At 36.1% G+C, this 24,469-nt stretch overlaps 1 protein-coding gene across 8 annotated transcripts in view; it reads right to left on the bottom strand.

Annotated features, from left to right (window-relative positions):
• Positions 1–457: 457 nt before the first annotated feature.
• The window catches only part of LOC145678513 (uncharacterized), a 224,906-nt gene continuing 200,894 nt past the window's right edge, over positions 458–24,469 (bottom strand). For 3 of the 8 annotated variants that reach the window (XM_081748747.1, XM_081748748.1, XM_081748746.1), the window contains exons 9-11: positions 18,174–18,309; positions 9,641–9,981; positions 1,042–2,022 (exon numbers count right to left, since the gene is read on the bottom strand). In XM_081748747.1, the coding sequence (XP_081604873.1) occupies positions 1,865–2,022; positions 9,641–9,981; positions 18,174–18,309 (635 nt within the window). In that variant the 3' untranslated portion in view covers positions 1,042–1,864. Of the gene's footprint in view, positions 2,023–9,640; positions 9,982–18,173; positions 18,310–24,469 lie in introns of all 8 variants that reach the window. The other 5 variants (XM_081748750.1, XM_081748751.1, XM_081748749.1 and 2 more) reach the window with 4 other exon arrangements.

The following is a 24,469-nucleotide window of genomic DNA, read 5'->3' as shown; positions in this document are numbered from 1 at the left end:
TCCAAACTTTAGAAAGTGGCTCGGTAGAAAACGATTCACGTCGAAAGAGGTGGTCATTGCCAAAGCAGATGTCTATTTTGAGGACCTTCCGAAATCCTACTTTTTGGACAGTTTAAGAAGTTGAAGAAACGCTGAAGAAAATGTTTCAAGCTAAAAAGATATGTTGAAAAATTTAAAAACTCTACCCAAAAGTATTTGTTTTATTTTTTTCTAGCGATTTATCGAACGACTCTCGTAATGTGTATTTTAGTATTTTATATATATATATTGTAAAACTCTGTCCCATATAGGTTGTAGGTAGAGCGTTAATAAAAAGAGTGTCCGGAATCGACTCCCACTACCGACTTTTTATTATAAAATTCCACTATAACAGTATTTTACAAAAATTATTTCTCTCAGTTTGCAACGCTAGATGTAGGTAGTCTTTGACCATAACGCCTCAGACAGGATCTTCATAAAGCCCCGTAGCAGGCTAGGCAGAGTAGCGTTAGGGTTCCCAATGCTCTATGGCAAGCAGTGGGTTGGTTAGGTGACCATAGAGCACGGAAGCAGGCTAAGCGGCTGAGGTTAGAATTTCCCGACAGAACCCCATAGCAGACTAAGCCAGGAGAAAGGATAAGCCAAGAATCCCGTAGCAGACTAGAGGCCTGGGGTTAGGTTACACCTAATGTTCTGTTGCAAACAGTAGGTGGGACACCAGAGAACTGGTCTAGATCCGCTGTCGGTCATCAGATTTATAGGGGTTCCCAGACGGCGGTGGCGCTGCTGCTTCGTTGTCGTCGTCTGCTTCGTGGGAGGAGCCAGAAGTCCGTCGTCTGCAGGTCGTAGTGGATCCATGTAGTGTGTAGTATCCTCTCGTGGTGTTTATAAATATAAGAGTAAAGAGTTGCTTGTACACAATACCACGTGGGACTTACAATATACATTGTGTATTTTATACATTTTAAAGTGCATAATTCACATAACTGGAGCTTAATGATACGTTAATAAGGACCAAGAAAATACTAAAACGTTAGTGTATTAATATCAAAATCAATTGACGAAAATAAAGATACTTTTTTCTTGAAAATTAAAGAGTTTTATATGTTCTAGTCGCAGTGGCTGTAGCCCTGTTACAGACTTGCAGTAAAAACAGTTAACGAGTTATTATTACACTAATTAGATTTTTTTTCGGGAAGTACAAAATAAACAGCTTATTATTATTACAATTTTCTACTATTTAAAATGTTAATTTAAAAAGTCATTGTTAACTCTATTTCCTAGCGTAACCTATAGGATACACTACATACTTATTGGTAGATTACGAGTAAACATTCAGGATTACCTGTGCTATCTCAAATTTAACACTGAAATAATAGGAATTTAAATTCTAGGAAGTGCCTTTTCAGTTAGTATTACTCGTAGGTAACAATGTCAACTAACGAGACAAAACCAGTTTTGTGCGGCATTGTAAATGCATAAATTCTAAATTGGTTTATACTTAGCATTTAAATAATAAATCTAAGTTTTATATATCAATATATAAATTGTTTACGAGACAATCTTTCTGATTAAAATTCCCTTCTACTAAGCACAACAACAAAAGGAAATATGTATATTATTTTCGATGCTAGATGTGCTTACGTATTTTTTAAAAATATCATTATTTACTTATTTTGCAATAAGATTGACAAAATGCTGAGGCACACCTTTATATCACAGTCAGTTCTTAGGTTACGACATATATATACGAGTATCTTTTTATAAAAATAAATTTGTAAAAATAAAAAAAAAAATACATTTGTAAAAAATTAATAAATTTAGTTAAAGAGTTGCATGTTATTTTATTAAATTTTTGCAAATAGTATCAATTTGTTCGTTTTGTTTAAATCAGGGCTTGCAGTCGGTACAAAAGGAAATTTTGCACATTTGTTGGTAAATTAGATTTTTCAGCCATATCCTTGACACTAGCAGTTTTTCCTGTCGCTCTAATTTTCTTCCGCCACCCTATTCTACTAATGTTCTGTAGAGTGCATGGCTGTTCTGTGAAAACAAAGTAAGATTCAAAACATAAATAACCACAGAACACAATATGATTATTTAACAATCATCATTTTAATTCATATCAATTGTGTAACAAATTAAGAAATTTGCAAATTACATTTCTGCCATAAAATTATGACACCAGTAGGGAGGTATCCAATAACCAAACAGAATGTGTACAACGTAGGAATACAGTGACGTGATTAAAACGCACCTCCTTTGTACATCATGTGTGCATGGGTATACGGCGTATATGTTTTCATGGTCCAGTGTATACTCACCATGAATTTACGAAAGAACAAAATTATACGCGTGGGTACACTAAAAACTACACGCGTGGGTATGTTCCCCCCCCCTCTCTCTCTCTCCCTCTCTTTTTTTTATTATTATTATTTTGTGGTTTAAAGTCCCACGATTATGCTCTGAAGTAAGGGACACGGTGATGAAGGTATTGAACGAAACGACCGAAAGTGAGAGGAAACAGAAGAAGTCCGAGAAAACCCACACACAAGCTGTCGTCCACCACAAATCCCACTTAGTGCGAACGGGGGTGAACCAGGGACTCTTTCTTTGTATTGTGGTTAATTTTTACACACACACACACACTTCGAAATAAAGAAAAAAAATGTATTTGTGTATGTGAATGATTTAACCTTTGGTTTGGAAGTCTTCTGTTTTCATTCCTTCCAATTAAAGCCACGTGTTTCAGACAGGCGTCAACAGGTAGCCCATTCTTTTTATTATTATCTCAACACAATTGTGTTTATTACCTTGTGAAAGTTCGAGGCGATCATCTCCATCATCTAACTGGGAACGTGTAACAACAAAAATCTGGTGCCTATAAAGCAAGCACAGAAAACTAGCAGAGTCAACGAAAATCACAAACCAAACGGTATCCACTCAGTGACACATAGTAAGAAAATGAATTCGACCGCGCACAAATATGTTGTTCCATCGAAGAATGAGAAATCGAGTAGAGATTGATATCCGAAGTTTATGGTTCCTTACTTTAGTTCGCAAAGAGATCATTTTTATTACTGTTTCAGTGAGAGGGATAACTGTTTATAATAAATTGTATATTTATAGTGAGTGCACATTACAAGACCGTGGTGTCGAGAAACCTGTTAGAAAAAACAACAAAAAAGGGATCTGGAATAAACACCAGAGCAAAAGAAACTTAGTTTCAAAACCCTGAGAGAGGAGGGCTAAAAGTGCTTTAGCTGAAAGATCAGAGATATGTGAAATGCTTGTTTGATTGTTTAAATGGAATAGGAAGAATAATTTAATTTTTTTCAATTTTTGTGAATTACATATAAAAGAAAGTCTTACGAAATTTTCGCTACCTTTCCCCATATTTTCGCCACTCTTCACTAGTAAAATTAATTAGGATATTTGCTTTATGTCATACTATTGTGTCCTCAACACTAAAAGATACTATGATACAGCTTAAAATGAATTATGGCACTACAGTTCGTACATTTGTAGAATTCTTTTTCGCTCGCACTTTGAAAAGTTTCATTCCATTTTGATTTGATATTGAGATATTTCATTATTTATTTCAAATAAGATTTCAAATAAATTGTTTAAAATAGCACCACTACTTTATTGTATTCTAGTATATTATACAATATGTTCCAATCGCTACTGAATTTGGGTTTTTGATACGAGCTTCCTCATTTCGTAGGGATTATGACATCATAACATATGATGCAAATGGGCAGCATTTGCGTCTACACAAGAAACATGCATTTCGCAATTGGGACTCACTTGGGCTCAGAATCACTATCCTCAATGGGGCTAACGCTCACTGATATAAATGAGGCTCACGCTAACTCCGACTCACACTCAGAACTCGAGCACGGTTTCTTCAATGAAACTTGAGCTCATTAATCTCATTGGGCTCGCGCTTGCTTTTCTCAACGAAGCTCGCACTCACTAGCTTCACTGGGGTTCGCGCTCACTAATTTCAATGAGGTTCATGCTAGCTCACTCACTATAATTACTGCGGCTCGTGCTTATTACCCTCAATGAGGATCACACTTACACGGTGTATTCGTGCTTGGACTTACTAACCTCATTGAGGCTCGCGCTCACTCGGATTCAGGCTTTGATTCAATATCGAACATCCCTGCAAGTACATCTGTTATCGTTAGCTAAATTACTTAATTAATATTTGCCTTCAAGGCGTTCATCGTAAGTGGTTTGTTTACTTAAATTCTTTCTTTCAGATATTAACATAAAACGTATCAGGCAAGAGCCGAAGGCAAGGATTTTTGAAATGACGCGGCAACCGAGAAGGATCGAATTTCGACGATTCTGGTGTGTCGCGTGTTGAATGACGTCTCATTCTGCTTGAAATATCCAATGGTGGATCTATTGTCGTCCATCTGAGTTACAAAAATGTTGAATGTTTCTATATATGTAGCTGTGAATTATAAAAAGATTGAATGAATTATGTGCTGCACGGACATTCCGCACTAAACACCCATTTTCTGCAAATAGATTGATCCTTCATGTATCGAGTTAGGATCTTCACTTACCTAACTTAGAAGACTAACATATCCTGACAGGTGAAATGAAGCCCTTTCTAGAACCAATTGTGGTTCAGAATGACTAAATTTTTCTGAAGGAATGTCAAAGGATCGACAGTACTTTTCATATGTTAAGCTGTTTTAGTTCGTGGACCACCGAATGTTATAAGCACGAAGCTTCGCCATCTTCCAGAGCACGATGAACTACTTCTAAACAGCGATGATTTCTCTGGAGGCCGCCACAGATACTTCTTGAGATTGCCAGTGTTCGGTATTTCATATTTTAAAGCATTTCCTCTTATATTTTTCGATAAACTGCACGTTTGTCCAACGGAGTCCCCTTGGCTTCTAGTTTCTTATGAAGTCCCATATTCATAATCTACTCGTTACTCCAGTAACAGTGATATTTTTACTCGCTTACAAAACTGAACTCAGATCAGTCCATTTCTTACATTACACTGTGTCTAAGGGAACATGTCATGGGTAGTGACCTTTTCTTCACAGAACATAAACATAAGCTTATCGTATATAACAGGCTGAATGATTTCGGCTCCTACTTATTTTTCTCTTTAATCACACTGAACAGCTTGTTCTGCTGAATAGTGAACGAAGTACTTCGAGGAGCATCAAGACGAAGGACAGAGAAGTACTAGTTAGGTCCGAGTTGAACATTTTTTATTCTGATGAAAATCGCATCGGTTAACACTAGTGGAACGTTTTCATCTGTCTTTCACTTCCATTACCTGCAATGTGCAATTTCATTGGTTACCAAGCAAAATCGCTCGCAGCTAACGGAGGTAAAGGACGACGAAAACGCTCCACTAGTGTTAATCGATGAGATGCAATCACTTAAGAGAGTGCTGCGATGGCGTACTTTGACAGCTGTAATTCGAGCAGTAAAAAGACATTTTGAAATGGTAATGGAAGTTCGAGAAAGTCTAAGAGGTGCAACAGTCATCTAGGCAGGAATATAGAGCTGAACTGCAAACACGCCTAACTGCATTGCTCGCTTGCGCGAGAAATTTGAAGGAAAAGAAAAATGATGGATTTGCATAACCATGTTTACACGTCGCAGGAATGAGTACGTCAAGCGTAAGTCGTATTTTGCAAAGAGCAAAATGGAAAGCGTGCATTTCACTATTCTTACATGCATTGAATGAGGGCGACACAGACAGAGTAATTCAATTTTGTGAATGGTTTCTTGTGCTGGTGAAAGAGGATGCTAATTGTGGTTGCAAAATGGTGTGGTGTGATGAGGCACAGTTTAAATTAAATGGCATGATTAACCGGCATAACTTTGTGTACTGAACCAAAGGACATCCGCATCTTTATGTCTAGTAAGCGGTCAATTCTCCAGGACTGACTGTTTGGTGTGGACACTAATGGATGAGTCAAATAGTTTCCTCACTTCCGCTGTCAACCTAAGTGCAAGGTTCCAAAAAGCAAATTTTTGGTTCCAAACAAAACGTCTGCTACGTAAACAAAGCATAGACCAGATGTTTCACTTTATTTCCTTGTAAATACGTTTCTTTACTGTCCTAATCTTCGATTCGTTTGGCCTTTAAATAATCTCTTTCAGAAATTTAAACAAAAAGTGTACAAGGGAATGCAAAACTGACTTTTTTCAAAAGATTATTTCGAAAAAGTGCTTACATAAGTATCACATTCAATCTGTTTTCAATGAACTTCAAGATCTTAACATAGGCTTCTCTGGCATGTAAAGATTGAGGGACGACTACTACAAAAAGTAGTTAGAGATCCAACTAAATTTACGTCAAAATTGTGAGCTAAATAGGAACCTACTTGAATTAAGAGCTATGAGATCCGGTTTCTACCTCTGCCAGTATAATTAATCATGATTTTCTTCCATGTTTCTTTATATAGAAACTATACTATTAATGCTATACATTAATCTAATATTTACGTTGCTCGTCTTCCGTCATATATCTTCTACCACGTCACTCAAAGTACAGTTTTCCCTCCAACTGTATCCTAACATATTTTTGATTATTTCACATGATATTCTTTTACCCTTATTATTTCTAATGCCACTCATTGGCTTGTTGTTCCAATCAGCTAAGTTATTTTATTCTCAATACAGAAATTTCCGAAAACTCAAGTACAATATTGTAATATTTTCTGTGCGAGAGTCGGTAGAGTCAAAGGTACGGATTTTCAGTTTCCTCACCTGTCTTATTACAAATGTTTATACAAATTATGTACAGTGTCTTTATAACAAATGAGATCAAATAAGATCTTAAATGTTTCTCTAAAGATCTTTGTGGGGTTTGATAAAATGAGTCCAAGAGACTTTCTAGCTCACAGAAGCTGGAGAGAGGCTACGTGAGGAAGGATTCCTGGTCCACAGGGTAAACGTATTCTCCAGCCCACAGCAACTTGAGAAGGTAAACGAGATTCTCTAGCCCACAGCAGCCTAAGACGACCAAGGAGGTTCTCCACCCTACAGCAGCTGGAGAAGGTGAGTGAGTTCCAACGTAGACTTATGTTGTTGGTGGTCCTGCGCCGTCTTTTGTATCATCTTCGAAGGTAGTGGTGGCGTTAGTGTTCCTCTTCAGTCAGTGTCTATGTTATAGTAACATGGTAACAAGGTGTCGTCTGCTTCTGTTGTTGTTTACTTCATACACGTGGAGCTGATGATCATGTGGAGGGAATGTTAGAAAATTTTTGTTGTTTTTTCATAATATACATGTTCCTTTACGTACAATGCAGTACTCTACATCTGAATCCTTTTAGTAACTCTCCATTCAGTGACTCGCATAGTGTGCTCCTCATTATCACCATAATCATATTAAAGGTGTTTCATCATTTTTCATGTTGGTTTCTATTTATTGTTTACATTTCATATCATCTTCGTCAATACTATTTACGCACTGGAAATGGTACGACCCCAGTACTCAGAACAAGGTTCATGGTTTCTGGTTTACAACAATGCTCGCCCTCACACAACCAATATCGTCAGACAATTCCTGACTCAAAAGGTGGTGAAAACTGAACATCCACCATACTTGCCAGATCTGAATCCTCCCGACCTCTTCCTGTTCCCACGCCTCAAACTCGCGTTGAAAGGAAGAAGATTTCACGATATTCCAGACATCCAACGAAACGTGACGAGGCTCCTAAACACCATCCTGAAAGAAGACTTCCCAAAAAGTTTCCAGGACATGTACAGTCGTGCTCAGTGATGCACAGCTGCGGCAGGTGACTATTTCGAAGGACAGTAAGGTAAGTTTTATTCATATTGTATCTACTTTCTATTTACGGAATCATTCACCGAACTTTGTTCTCAGAGGTTGTAGATAATGAATTTTTCGAGAGTTAGGTGGTTTGCATTATTTAGTGGAGACGCTAATCAGTATTGATTCCTGCAAATTTCGTCTTCAAAAACTTGTTGCTTACAAACAATTCACAATAGAGGCAGTCGGATTTTTTTCTTGAAGATTTTAGAATCTAGCCGTGAAAACGACAGAGAAAGGGCAAAGTGACAAAAGATGCTGAAAATTGTCTTTATTCAAAACCGGAGGAAATATTTGGTACAATGGGTACTTTATGAGAACCTTCCCTTGCTCTAAGAAAAAGGTGTGCATCTAAAAATTCTGACAATATTGATAACATTTGTAATCATCACCAATCTTCCAACTTAACTTGAAGAAGTCAATGAGAAGAAAGAGTTTTAAAAATGGACGTTCATGCCTAAAGACTAAAGCGGAGTTTTTTTCTTTTTTCTTTTCTTTCTTTTTAATAATTTGCTTCTGGGCAGTACCAATATCTGTTTTAAGTCCATCACGAATGACGTACCTCAGCGAGCGCACTATCTGGAAAGGGAGAAAGAAAATCCCCTGGGACCTTTATGCTAGTACCATCTCGGAACTTACCTGGTATAAACGAGAACCCACGAAAAACCCTACCCAGGATGGCTGACCTGAAAAAGCTGTTACATCTTTTTGAGTGAGTGTCTTTTCCTGGAATCGAATTTGGGACAGATCCGGACGGATGATAATGACAGTGAATGATTATGAGCGAAATGGTGGGATGAGAATGTGGGAAGAAACGGGAAAACCTCCCTCTACAGAAAACCCACGGACACTATATTGTGAACCAAAAACTAATATCGATTGGTTAAACAAGACATTTGTGGCTGGGTGGTTAGCGTATGAACTTCAGCGTGGGAGACGCGGCTTCGATTCCCGGCGGAGGTCATGTGGTTCGGATCTCACGTTAAACCGTAGGTCCAGGTCCCATATAGCCTCGCTGTTGAGAGGGACACTAAACCCAAAATCAAATTAAACAAAGACATTTACAGTAATATAAATTTATGGGATCCTTTTCCCTTTTTTCATTCCGCTAAACCTTTCATAATTTACTTGCATTCATTAGCCGTTTCCTTTTGCTTACAAATCGTGACTGAGGGACGTTAATCATGTTTCCCATTTTTAATTTATACATGTTACATACTGTTTATTTATTTAGAATCATACCACAACAATAATTTTACTATCAACTATAGGAATCATTACATTCCAATTTAAGAAACTACAGGTTGACCATCTGTAATGAAGTTTCTTCAGATTTCCGACATGGATTCCAGAGTGCATTTTCATATTTATAGTGACAGCACGCCACTGTTTTATTTAGATGAATCAAAATTCTATATAACTATTTTATTCGGTTGAACTAAAATTTTGAAGAACTGTTTTATTTAGTTGATCACTAAATTCCATTTGCTTTTTCATTTAATTTTCTTTCTTTAAGGGACTGTACAAGTAGTTGTTTTCTATTAAATATATATTACATCATATATAACCATCCAAAATCCAGCAGTTACAAAAATTCGACAGTCCTCAGGTCCCGAACCTGCTGTATTTTTGAATGTTAACCTATACTGACCTGAAATGAGTCCCCTTGCATGGAAAGATTGTACAGTAAATTAAGTGCAAATCTTAATTTACTGCTGTTAAATCCATAGTAACAATATACATAGTAGATGTTACAAAATGTTATCTTATATTAGATCTGATATTTAAATACACCTAACAAAATACGTATTGTATATAGAAAAATAAACTTACCTATCATACGATGTATCTCACTCCACGCGTCTTTTGATATGTTCAATTGCTTTTCCAACTCCATAATATCTCTGTATACTCCATTAGCACCAAACTTTAAAAGGATTCCTAAAGCAATGTCCAGCTTTTCAACTAAATACGTTCTTATATTGTTATCTGGATCCTGAAGAGCTCCTCTACTGAAGACAAGCGGTTTTCCGAAATTACATAGAATATCGTCGCAACACCATTTAATTATATCGGTATGACTGTAAATCGTATGTTGAATAAGGATTTCTAGTGCATCAGGATTCCTAATACAAGCAACTGCTATAGCATCAGGACCCGGGAAACGACTGTATCTGTTTAAGAAAGAAATATTTCGTATTTACATTTAAATCTTGCAATCAATTAAGAAAATCTGAAGTTTATTTTGAGAATGCCATTTACAAATTCCACATAGACAAAGAGAGTGAGTAAAAACATGACCAGCATTAAAAATTAAGTTATGTTCCGTAGTGAGAATTACAGAATACATTTAAAACCAATATACATATTTTGAAGGGAGTAATGTATTAAAAGAAACCTGAATAATCCATGTCTCATTTTAATTTAAAGTGCAACGCAACCCCTAGTAACAATGACAAAGCAAGCTAAAGCTTCCAAGTAGCGTTTTATTATTATGTTCACTTTCTGTGTCTACAGATATGGATTCAAATCGTAGTAAGGATTCGGTTTCCTTTCTCCTATATTTTGGGATAGATTTTATTTATTTATTTATTGCTATTTTTTGCATTTTCGTGATATTTTCCTGATCAATGCTACTTTTATTCCACGTTAATATACGATTTATTCACGTAAATTACGAATACTATAGCGTTGAATAAGTTGCTTTAATAATAGTTCTACAAGTTAAAACACACATTATTCTTATTAGTAGTATAAAAGGCCATATTTACTAAGTATTCAGAGAATTAAATAATGAAGTTATTGTGTTATTTCTTTTAATAGTGTCCGTAAAGCCTCTGAAACTGGGAGCATAATAACACTAACATTAACGTACAAAAGCCCTTGTCCACAATCACTACCGAACGAATACTGGACATAATTATAATATGCGAATTAAATATTAATTAGTAAAAAAAAACAGTATAATTCGGTTACTTCTCACACTACAAAACAAGTGGGAATAAATTAGTTCATACGAGCGAAATCTCTCTTGACGGACAATTTCTTTTGTCTCGGTAAAATATATGTATTATTGCGGAATGGATTCCCCTTTCCTTTCATAGACACGGACAATCTGCTTTTACCCGCAACACTTTAGTAACCTTTCCACAAGATAGGAATTGTTCTAAATTCACTCAATAAATTATTACAAAAAATAAAATGAAATTCGGAAAAAAAAATCTGTGATACAGTATAGTAGATAGAAAATCAATTTCCAATAAAAACTCTTTCCCATAAGCTAATGACCTGGTGATGCACCAGTTGGAAACTGAACTTGAAACTTCCTTCTCTATCCGCAATAAATTGCTCTCTAGTGGGAATCCTAGAAAACCTTCTGGTAAGACTGGGATAATACACACACATATTATATATATTATATATATACCGAGTGTGCAAAAAATGTATACACATCTTGAGCTGTCATAGAAAATGTATTTTCAAGAATACAAGGTTAAATTTCTGGAAAAATGTACTGTTATTTTTCCTCAACAGGTGACAGCAGAATCGTCGATCTAGCTGCGCAACACAGTTAGTCGCAAGAGAGTAACACATGGCAGAAGAACGTTTGAGTTCGAAGAGCGGAAGTAGGTTATTTAGTAGTACTGGATTTTGAGAATGTTGCTGTGGTTCAGAGACAGTGGAGACGTGAGTATAAGACTATTCCACCTTAAAGGGTAACACAGTTACACATCTGCGAGATAAATTCGAGGTTCATGGAACAGTTTGCGATAAGCAGAAAGGCCAACCAGGGTGACCTCGCAAGGCTACAACTGTTGAATCGTCAGTTGTGGTGCTGCAACCGTTTCAGAGTTCACCGCAAAAATCTTCAACGCAAGGGTCAAGTAACAACGGTGTAAATGCTAGTAGTATGCTACGCATACTAAAGAAAGATAACTTTAAGTGTGTACATTCCAAGGCTTGTGCAACAGCTAAGTGACGACGAGATGGTTACACGTGAGCCAGGATTATAGGTAGCATTGTTTGCTTGGATAAGCAAAACTGAAACTTGATGGAACTATTAACAAGTATGATTGTGTGTACGAGGCTGAACATAGTCCCCACATTACTGTTGAAAAGACTGCGAAATTGCCTTATGTAAATATGTGGTGTGGTTTGTCTCCTAGGGGATTCATTGGGTCTTTCAGTTTTGATGGTATTGTAACTAGATAAATGTACCTAACAATGTTTATTGATTCCATTTTTTCTGTCATTCGTGCAATGTACAGTAATTACTCATCTTTCTGAAAATGCTCTATTGCAAACAATCAAGTCCATGCCCCTATGTTTTGTTCAACCCTTTGGCAAGAAGAGATTCGTTACTGTTTATTTCGTTTCAACCGTTTCCATTTTCGTTTTGTTCTACCATGGGAAATCCTATCTCATCATTTTCCTATTGCCCACCAACTAAGCTTCTGTAGCAGCCATATAGTACCAACTGTCATGAACTACTGCCGATAAAAGTGGCTCAATATTTAGCGCTTTTTTTAACACAAGTATAATAGACCCTGTTTCAATTTGATATTTTGAAGTTGGCTGCCCGTCAACAGAAGTATTTCTGAGACGCCACTGTTTTCGAACATTGCACCGTTTGTTTCCGTATATGCAATTTTGTACTTCGTTTCGATTACTTACTATTCGATCGATTACTTCAAGTTTCAATTACTTACTATTCCTTTTGAGTTGCAGCATGCGGAAACCCTCGCAGTGACCTACTATTTAGCTCCTGTAGCTGCCAAACGGTAAGAGATATGGCAAAGTGTTTCCTCTCAAAGTCGTTCAAAATTTAGCAATTGTTTCAATAGAGACAAAATCAATTCGTTTTCATTTAAAATTTTGAAGCTGGAGTTCTTGAAAATTTAAACTCACCTCCTTGGATTATCAACAGGCAATTGATTGTGAACTCACTTAACACAAACTTTGTAATATCCCAAGTCAGGTTCTTTTTTTTTTTTTTTTTTTTTTTTCAGAACCATACGAGAAGTTCAATGCATCTGCAACATTCTGAATGCACCTGTCTTCTGGAGTCAATTCATCAGCACGCTCACGATTTGAATATATTTATTTATTTGTGATTTCTTTTACGTGGCGAAGTTAAGGCTCTGCAGCCTTCTCCGAGCACTTAACCATGTGCATACATTCTTTTTTTCCGAAACGCAATACAAAGAAAATATAAACAATTACAAAAGAAAAATATACTACTTAAGTAAACTTAAATAAAATAAAATAGTTAAATATTCAAGAAATGAAAATTATCTACAAGAGAGGAAACAAAAAAGACGTCTATGGAGGAATACAACCTGAAATAAAAACATGAAGAAACAAATATTGTACACAGCGGTACTAGAAATATTGAATAATATTAAATATAATGGATTACTAATTGGATGTGTGTTCATACGTGCTAGGTACAATGGTTATGTAAATTTCTAATAGGGTAAGGTTATGTAAATTTCTTCTTTCTACTAAAGTCAGCCATGAGTTTTTTATAAAATGGTGAGAGAGGTTCACTGTAGTTTAAATTGAAAGTAAATTTAATGCGAGTACTTTGCACTCTTTGCAAGCACTTTGATTGATTTTCGGGAAAATCAGAATAGGCCGAGTCGCAATAGTCAAGATGTGGAAACACAAGTACCTTGAAAGTTTGATCTTAAGCGATATCGGTAAGAAATTTCTTAGCCGATTTAATGTATGCAAGACACTAAATGCTCTCTTACGAACTCCATTTGATTTGTGCAGGAGATATTTTGATTTAGTATGAGTCCCAAATTTAAGAAAGTTGCAGAGAATGGAATATAGTTGAGATAATTTTATATTTGGGAGCTGACAGATATTATTAGAAGAGAGAAATCTTGGGGACTCAATCAGGATGCACTGCAATATGCTGCATTTAATTTTAACCCGTGAGCCGTAGACCAGTCGCTAATTTTGTTTAGTTAATTATTTATTTTCTCAATCGCATTATTAATATCTTGTTGGAGAAAAGAAGCATATAACTGAAAAGCGTCCGAGTAAATGTGGTATTTACAATACTAGTATGTCCGAATTTTAGGAAGACCATTAATGTAAAATGCAAAGACAAGGGGGCCTAGTACGCTACCTTGAGGCACTCCACTGTGGATACAATGCCATGTAAATTCGTAATCCTGATTGATCACTACTCTGTTAATGTTGGTGAGGGTAGGAGTGAAATCATTTAACAACTGATTCAAAAAATTAAACAATAATGATAATTTCTGAAGTAATATGTCAAGATCAATTGTTTAAAATGCCTGACTGCAGTCAAGTACAGTAAGGAGCGTCAGTTTTCTGTTATTAATAGCCGATCTTATATCATCCGTTACGTTTACTAGCGTAGTGCATGTGCTCAATACTTCGAAAACTAGATTGAAATGTATGCAATAACTTATTTATTGTTAAGTATTCCCGAATTTGATCATTTACAATATATTCAAAACTTTAGAAAGCACGGGAAGGACACTGATAGGACCGGTAGTCTGCAATATTGTCAGTGTTGTTCTTTTTCGGAAGTGGGCAGACACCTTAGCGAGTTTCCATACTGTGGGGAAAGTACTGTAAAGAGAGGGTAATTAAATATGTCAATGATATAATTAAATATATGCGACAGAATTTTCTTGATCGCAGTTATTGAAATTTCATCTGTACCAATGGCTTGAAATTTAATTTTTTGGATCGCTTTTAATATATGTGCAGGCTATGCGTGAGAAAATGAGAACAGTTAATTTTCGAAACTACAATATTGTTAATTGCTTGCAGTTTCATGGAGTCTGGTATCATTTGGCTTTGACAGAAAAATTTGTTCAATTCATCTGGTGTACAGTTAACTGCGTTATTAGCCACGTTCCTCCCAATTAGTAAAGATAGGCAGCAATTAAAATTCATCACTGTGCCCCTCGAACCACTGCCGCATAACGCTGTCCTTGTGACAAAGAGAGCTGTCCTGCCGAAAGAGCCTACTCCGAGATACAAATATGGCCGGTGGTGTACATGATCAGAAATGACTTGCAGATAGCTAGGGTACCCTCCACACGCACTATCGCGTCCATGGATGACCATGTGAAAATTCCTAAGATAATAAGCCACCATCGGCTTACTGTCGTTCTACTGTGCATGTCTCGAACGGGTGTTCCTCTAGGAGACGACGGATTTTGACCCGACCGTCCATGTGATTAAGTAGTATCGTGACTCCTCGGACTTTGCAATGCTTGTGCCATTGCTCGGCGACCCAATGACCATGGGAATATGTTCATTCCAGTCGTAATCGACGACGCCGTGCGGTCAACATTGGTATTGTGTAGAACGTCAGCTGCGGAGGCCTATATCTAAGTATACGGCGAACTATATGCTGAGACACACATGTTTTGTCCACTATAAAAGTCTGCTGTTAATTATGCCACTGTTTACGCCCTATCCTGTTGTACCAATCTCAACAGTCAACGAAGTCTGATATTTTTAATGAGGTACGGCCGCCTCACTCCTTGTGGTTTGATACTGGTTCACAGCCCATTTCCACCCTTTGGAAGACACTAACCATGGCAACTCGCAAACAAATCGAATTGTTTCCGATATGCTCTGTCCCAACTGTCTGATTTTTACAATCTCTCCCCAATCAAACCCTGATATATCGCCTGCTTTCCCCATTCTATGCACAAGCATCACACTGACTGATCCCTGTTACCGTCAGGCGAGCGGTTCTTCTGTGCCCCGTGCTTTTTACGCCAACAATTTTGTTCATAAAGTAGAGGGTGGTCAAAAGAATTTTAGCGTATATATATAGCTGGTGAGAGTATATATTTAAATCCAGGAAGCTAATTATGTTCTTTAACTGCATAACGTTAGGGTCATTATTTGATAAAAGTTTTTAAAACTCAACAGTTTACAAACTCAACTTTCGTGCTCTTTGACAACTCTGAGTTTTACCATGACCGACTTACACGGCAAAAATCCAGAACAGTGGGTGTGACAATGAACTAGTCAGTATTAGTCCAATTGCTCGCCAAATTTTTAGAAGTATTACTGCTAATATGAAAATTTTTTAGGAAACATGCAATGTTTTGTACATGGAACTGCCTGTAAAAGCCTGTCAGATTTTGACAGGCATTACACAGGCGCCTGTTTCGGCGAAAACACATGTAAAGAAAGTATTACAGGCACATTGTCTTCAGGTGATATGCATGTCGAAAAAGTATTAAACTTCTATTAGAAATTTTGCACGGAAACACGCATTGTACAGAGCCTGTACATTAAAATGAGAACATGCAATGTACATGTAGTCACTCACATGCAAGTAAATGGAGGGAATATGTGCATGTAAAGTACCTTGAATAGATTATTGATAACATTTGCAATACTGTAAGAATGAAAAGTACAAGGAAGGTACCTGTTTATCAACATGTAATACACATGTGTGACATTCGCATTACATGTAAATACCATATATTAGAGTATAGCATGGAAAACGCATGATGTAGAATATGTTATTTTACATTTATCATTTGCGTGTACATGCGAAGTGTGTAACTCCCCTACGTGCAGTGTACAGACAATGTACAGGTGAACGGGAACATGCAATGATCATGATTGCCAACCGATGGATTAAACAGATACGTGGTGAACAAAGTGGATTGGAGCTAAATATTCACGTTATAGGCATAGGGGACATGGCAATATTCAGGCACAAGTCTCCAATTCGACATTCGCTTTGCAAGGTCCTAACACGTATATAATACATGGGATTACAACTGAATACATTGCCTGTATTATCTCCTTGTACATGCGAAGTGTGAACCCATCTATATGCAATGTGCAGGTTAACGGAAAATGCAATGATGATGATTGCCAATAAATGGGTTAAACAGGTGCATGCAATGAACAAGGTTGATTGGAGTTAATCATTAATGTTACAGGTGTAGGAAACATGTAATATTCAGGCACCAAGTCTCCACTTTGACATGCACATATGCAAGGTGCTGACACATATATACAGAGGCGTGCGCAGACCCTTGGATGGAACAAATAGTAGTATTACTCCTTAAAGTATGCAGCCTACATTCTAGTAATCCACCTGTAACATACATTTTCCAATGTCACAGGTAGAAGTAATTTACCTGTAACACGCAGGTCTCATGTATATTATATGTACATATGATCAACGTTTAACATGCATATGATCTATACAATACATATCCAATTCATGAACAGGCAAACTGCATGTTACATGTGGTTCCCATGTGCATGTTACCTACATGTCTCTTCCGCTGTATATATACATGGAACGTACATGTCTTATGAGTGTCCAACACCTGTGACACGCAAATATTATGTACACTTAATGCGATGTACTTTACATGGACAGGCCACTAACACCTGTATTTCACATGTATTTAACATGTTAATTACATTTTTATCAAATGAAAAGCAGCTGTCGTCAGATCCTCATGAGGTAACGTATATGTCAACTACATGGAATATGCCGGTTACGTACATGTCCTTCCATTCTCTACATGTTGTTTATACGCATTTTTCAAGTTGCAAGGTTGCAACCTTATCAAAATAATAATAATAATAATAAAAAAAAACTACCTGTTTCCGTGAAATGATGATGCAATGATCTTGAAACAAATCAATACCTGTCTCATGCGTTTAAAAGTGTTCCATTTTCAGGCGCACGTACGGGCCCTTGTAAAAATATGCCTGTTTATGTATGTTTTACAGGCACCTGTAAACCACCTGCATATTCTGTCTGGGTGGTAAATGCAATCCGAGAGGAATCGAGCCTAAATGATTAGTTTTTTTTTGGGGGGGGGGATTTGATACTACAATAAGAAACTAAATACATAGTGGTACGTTCTTTTTATTTTTACTATTTGCAATAAGTTTAATATGCTGTTCTAATATTTAAAAGATACGAATAAGAAAAGTAGTTGTATAATGTAATCAAAAAGAGGAAAGTACAATTGAAAACACAAGCCAACTGCACTTCATAAGCCTGAAAGCAGTGTTAGTTGAAGTCTTTGGCACTCTTGAAGCAGAAGTTATTTAAACTAGATCGAGCTGTTTCTTGTTAATAAATAGCATGCTCATATCTAAGTTTTAAATAGTCTAAGACTATCGTAGCATTATTCGATTTCTGCTACAAATTCTACATTACAGAATCCAAATTCTTTACGAAACACATGCAGTTATACAAGTTAAACAATTCTCCAGCGCAGTGTGCTTGAGAAAATTACAAACTATATAACCGAAATGAAACAAATAAAGTACAGGTAACACGGTTATTTCAAATTATTTACTAAATGATACATACTTCGACCGGTAGTCCACTTCAGCTCCAGCATCTATTAGTGCTTTCACACATTTTAACATGTATTGTCCATCAAGAAAAATAAGTGCAGCTATGAGAGGTGGAAGACTTTCGTCATGTGTTGCATTCACACTCGCAACTAAAAAAAAAAAAAAAAAAAAAAAAAAAATAATAATAATAATAATAATAATAATAATGATGATGATGATGATGTCATCTTTGTCACCATAGTTGAAATATACAACAAACTGATCACAAGTCATAGTAACATTAACATATTTGTATATAATTTATTTATTTATACATATTTCTGGGTATTACCGGCATCTATAGTCTAAAGCCTGTCAAGTGTAAGGGATGACGTTTCTCGGCACGGATATTATCCGGGAAAACGGGAAGTGGCCTGGAATCTTTATGTTAGGTACCATCCCGGCATTTGCCTGGTGTGAATGAGAAAAATTAAGGAAAAACCTCACTCGCGATGGCTAGCCTGAAGCTGTTACATCTCTTCGACCGAGTGTCCCCACGGAAATCGAACCCGAGACCGGTCCTTCCAAAGGCAAGTGTTAGGGACTACGCGGGACTACTCATTTGTACTTGTATGTAAGTTTGTGAACCTAATATTCATAGAAGAATGTTCTACCTTCGTTAGTAATTGCAATATTTCTTTACTTCTACTTCATGGGTTTAGTCCACGCCATTACGATGCCTTACTGAAATTTCTTTATGCTTACTACAGAGCCGGTTTCCAAATCGGGAGGAGCACAAAGCATTCTGTGTGGTCTAATTGCATGTCTAAATTGTTGTTACAGTAAGTAAGGCATGAGTTTCATACTCAAAAATACAAATGGTTTTCAAAATAATGGAAAGGACTAAAGAAAATGAAAATCACCCGCTTCATACGGAATGGGATCATCGTTAGCCTACAGAAGAGCTCTGACTCGTGGGGAAAAAGGCATTTTTTCCATAGGAATATTGTGTCATTCTTCATTCAGTGCAGCATTCAACTACGACAGCTAGGATGAAGAAGACTATCTCCTCTGGAGAGTGCCTACTAAAATTCCAAAATGAAATTTGGTAACATTATTATTTATTTATTTTATTATATTATTATTTTATTTTATTTTTTACCAAACCATAAAATTTCGTAACATTAAAAACTAATAACAGTACCTATATTTTTTAGCACTTATCTCTACTTTCAAACGTTGTTCTCTGGAACGATATAAAACTTGGTGTTTTCTCACATCACTTTCACTATATTCACTGTATATAGTCTGTTTTGTTCGGTGACTAATTAACAGCAAACACACTCAAATCCACTAATCTTAAAATTACATGTCTAAATATACATTGTGTACACATATTTACAAATCCTGAGCAATTCTTTAAAAATGTCACACTGATTGTGAACAGTTGTACTGATGGATTCTTTCTCTCTTTTCAGTTGCTGACTAATATTGTTTTACTTTTTTTCAGTTTTTTCAATTTCCTTCTGAAGTGTTTCAACTTCCTCTTTGGTATGTTGTAACACTCTCCTTTCTTCTCCTTCAACTCTTTAAGGTATTTTGCTTCCATCTTGATTTTTTTTTTTTTCGTGTTCCTCATCTCGTTTTTGCTTCAAAGCTTTCTCATTCGTTTCAACGATGCATTCCTTACAGCCATGATCATAGACTTTCTTACCGATATCTTAAGTAAATTTCAAATGAATAGTACGGCACAATATACGAAACGTTAGGAAATCAAAGAATGTTCAGAGAAGTTCTCCACTAAACACTCTTTGTTAACAGAAAATCCTCTTTCCACAGCACTATTTCCATGGAACATTGTTAAGTGTACGTTCAGAAAATTCTACAAGTTTTTCATCATGACTGAAAATTTTCATAAGTAAACGACTTACATATTTACACTTCTTGAATACACATGGTTTTTCACACAATGATAAATAACTTTCCTTAATTTCGTCTGCTTCATCGTAAGCTACATGGCTTTTCAAGGTCAGTTCTTGTACAGCATTAGTAATACGAGATACTCTCAAAGAACTATTTGTCATCACATACGGAGAAAGGCGTCATCGTCTCACATAACCTTGCGCAATGGTGATTTCTTATTAACTAATCATGTAAACAAAGAAACGAGAAATTTTCTGCAATCTTTTCTTTAAAAAAAAAAAAAAATCCAAGTTCTCGTATTCCTTTGCATGATGCTGTTACACCAAAGTCAATATCCACTGATTTAACATCCAAAAGATTCTCTGTCTTTGTCACATCCACTGCTATCAGTTGCTTGGCTGTTTTACAGAAGATATTACACTCTTTTTCAAGAAGCGATTACCAATACTGCGGACCACAGAATACAGTTCGTAAAACATGAATGGTAAACTGATTACAGGAATGGAAGTTTCGCTTGTAGCAGGTCGCCCGCTAAAAATTTCTGTGGAACGTGGAAATTGTGTGTATTCGGAAGTTTTGAAGACACTCTCGATTGACATATTTCTCCAAGAAAGGTAACACCTCGATAGTTCTTCCAATTTTCGATCCATCTAATGGAACACACTTTTAACTGGAATACAAGAGAACCTGTGATACGCAAAAAATCTGAACGCCTAGAAGGAAAATCTTTCAAGAAATAGTTATTCACTTCTATTAGTTAACTTTTCGCGGTAGTTGAGTAAACTAGTTAAATGCGTAGGTGGTTTCGGCGATGCGATGCGATCTGCATTGCCACTGTTCAATGATGAAGGACAATCTCAAGAGCGAATTAGGCTGAATTTTCATGCATGCGATAGAAGTGTGCTTTGCTTGCGATTTGGTAGCGTCTCAAGTCGACTACAGACAGTTTTGGCGGTGAATTTTGACGTTTTATAGAACAAAGTTTTCCAGTCTCTACTTATATTTGTACAGATACGAAAATCGTGGACCAAAAGCTGAATTCCGTGACTTTTTTTTACTTTCATGACCCTTTTCTGATTTCGTGACTTTTCCGTGATTGATAGACACCCTGCTCTGGATTCTCAGCTTCAGAGCTGACCACAGGTGTTCAATAATGATGGCTAGTATTGGATGGGTTAAGGTAGGTCAAGTCCATTCCGATATTCATGAAACCATGCCTCAACAGTTCCAGTATCGTGAATTGGCGCAATTTAGATAGATGGCACAAAAGCACACAGAACGCCTTTGGCTGCTGACGAGGAATTCTGGAAACTGGTTCTACAGTGAACATAATGAAAATGTCAATAACGGATTTGAAACTGTAGATAAATGATGGTACAATCCGCGGCAAAAATCCTGCAACATGAGCATATAAGTTTATTGTGAAATGACGAAGTCTTTTGCTCCAAAATAAGTGTGCACGGGAGGAGGCCGAGGTTTATCCTGGCGTGATTCGTCCCACTTAGACGTTGTATTCATTCCCTGTGCTGTTAGGCGTAGTTTCACAATAAACTTACATCTTCATGTTGCAGGTTTTTTGCCGCGGATTGTACATAAAGGTAGATACATTTTTTATTTACTTCCGAAAATCCATTATTCCTTGATGAGTATAATGTATATTATTTCGTTGGTTGGGGTTTAATGGGAAAGTCAGAGGCATGGTTATAATATCCTCGTCACAATAAACCTAATGGCCAACAAATGATCTTTATAAACTTATAAAGAAGAATAAAGAATCGAAATAAGAATTAAAAAATGCCAGTTTTCTTTTTTTTAAAAAATCAAATATTTGTTTCATGCCATGCTAAGATTCGTCGACACTCATTCTCTAGAAAGTTCTTTTTAATTTTGTTTCTTAAAAACACAATAACAACATGACAGTTTCGGAAGGGAGGCATTTTCATGCTTATAAAATGTTCTTAAATAAACTCGTAGTTGTTTTTTAAACATTTCCCAAGGCTAAAACTGTGAATGGACGATATTTATGATATCAGAAACTAAAGCTAAATCCATAGATTTATAGGTTGTCAGAAAAACCTGTAACAGCCTACTAAGTTAGTTAAAAGATTTTGGAAGTACAAAATTGTTTATTTTCAAGATTTCCAATATTATATACTGTATTTATCATTCTTGAAACACATTAAACAGCTAAGATTTGAGAAGAGATATGTCGTTTGAAAGTAGTTCTCAATCACTTCTTTTTATGTACTCTTACTGTGTATTCAACCAGTGTCTACCAAACAAAAAATCATCATACTACTAAGTAGGTGTTATTTTCAGACTACTAAAAAAATAATATTCAGACTACTCAAAAAAATAATCAGAAATGCTAAATGTATGTTGTACTTGCCTTTTCAGAAACTATCAACTTAACGAGTATAATATCATAACACGATATTGTTTTATTCTTTGAAATCGCTTGTTTGTTTGATTATCTGATAAAGCATGAGGATCGTTAATTAAAATTCCACTGACGGAGAGGTTATACAAGCTGTTAATGAACTCTGTGTCATAAATTTAGAAGGTGATTCCTTCTATCAAACGAGAAACAAAAGTTCTAATAAACATGGATGCGAAAATGCCTCCTTTCAGAGCTATAAAGCGCCAAAAATGCGAAGCATCGTATTTTAAAACACCCTGCCTTGGAAATTACGGATCTCTCACGAGTGGTTGAAGGAATTACACAGGAACTAGTGCGTGCTCTATCTACGTATCCATGCTTTATAATAGGCCAGTAGCGATATAATAAACTGCATAAAGTAAGGGTACGGGGCTACATTTTTAAGTATTAGTTGAGTAATGGCTTAAAAATTTTCGGATCACAAGTTCATTGAGCAGTTGTAGGACACCATACAGCGGAATATATAAACTGTTTGAACATTATTAAAGTTTGAAATTGCGTGCTGAATTTATGTTAGAATATTAGTGTTCATATGTAAAGTGGGATGTATGTGGATCTATTTAATAGCAAATGTTGTTTGTTTGCATGTCCACAAATGAAATATACCTAGGTACAGTCTGCTTATCTAAAAATCTCTCTCTTTACTTCCTATAAAACCTATCTTGATAAAAAGTATGGATTTTGTGGAAATATTTCTTTATTCTGGTAAAAGGAAAACTCTTAACGCATGCAATCTTCTGTGTAGATTGTGTGAACATTACATTCTTCAACTTCTCTAGTGTTATCTGTCTGTGAGTTTTGTTAACGAAGTTCCTTAAGTTCTCGGTAAGCTTTCGTACCAATAACAGATAAAAAATGTTAGTTATTTATACTGCTCGATTCAGTGAAAAGGCATAACTATAGAAAACGTTCGAAATATATTTGTATATTCACGATTTCTACGCTGAAATGCTCGAAGACCTACATTTCCAACACAATGAACCAAATTCATCCTCACATTTGTTGGTACTATATCTAATAATAAACAAAACGAATCATATTCAGGATTAGTCACATAATGAATTTCTTCAACGCTTTATCTACTCGATCAATCTTTATTATTTAATGCTCAACCTAATAAGCAAATTATAACATGTACTCTAATAATCTTCATACGAAAGTTCACACAAATGATACATTATAAATTATCGTACTACGTACACTACTTCCCAGAAACAAATACTACCAAAACCTGAGGTAACACGGTATATTCAGCGGTAAATAAAACACATAACAACATGACAACTCTTCTTTTTTTTTCCGTACATTTTATTTTACAATTAACCATTGAATTATAACAAATAAACCACTTTGAATTACATACCAGGTGATTCCTCTAACGACAGGCAATAAAAAAATATATATCAATATATCCATGATATCGTACAGCTTCGGATATACAATATGTTCGAGAATATTCTCACTAAAGGATAGAACAGCAATTGTACAGGGAACATGACGGTCATCGTTCAGGTGGAAGTCCGTTTTGAACACTTCCTCTTGTACCAAATGTGGGACCGCATCTCTGCTTCCTCCCAAAAGTCATGTGTCATTCCCAAGTATGCATTAATTTAATGCTGCTCTTAGTAGCTGTTGTCATTATCCCACCTTGACTACGCCAACCGTAAGCTGGTTTACTGTTTCTAGCATATACACCTCTACTTCCCTATCCTGCGGCGTGTGCCGTGTGTTGTGATTCATCCTCTATATCTCCGAAAGAGTGAGAAATCACACATATATCGATATAGACTACTTTTTTCTTTCGTTTCCGTCCTTAAGAGTGGACTGGAGCTTTGCAAGGATGCCAAGAAAAATGGGACAAATTTAACATGGGATTTTTTTTCAATTTTGCGTGATATCACGTCCTACACTGCTCATTTGGAGAAAATCGTAAAGTAGGTTTACACATTTAACCATAATATTAAAAT

The sequence above is a fragment of the Thermobia domestica genome, chromosome 2 (assembly GCF_964235325.1).
Source record: "Thermobia domestica chromosome 2, izTheDome1.hap1.1, whole genome shotgun sequence".
Taxonomy (NCBI): domain Eukaryota; kingdom Metazoa; phylum Arthropoda; class Insecta; order Zygentoma; family Lepismatidae; genus Thermobia; species Thermobia domestica.
The sequence above is the reverse complement of the archived record's forward strand: the minus strand, read 5'-3'. Positions and strand labels throughout refer to the sequence as shown.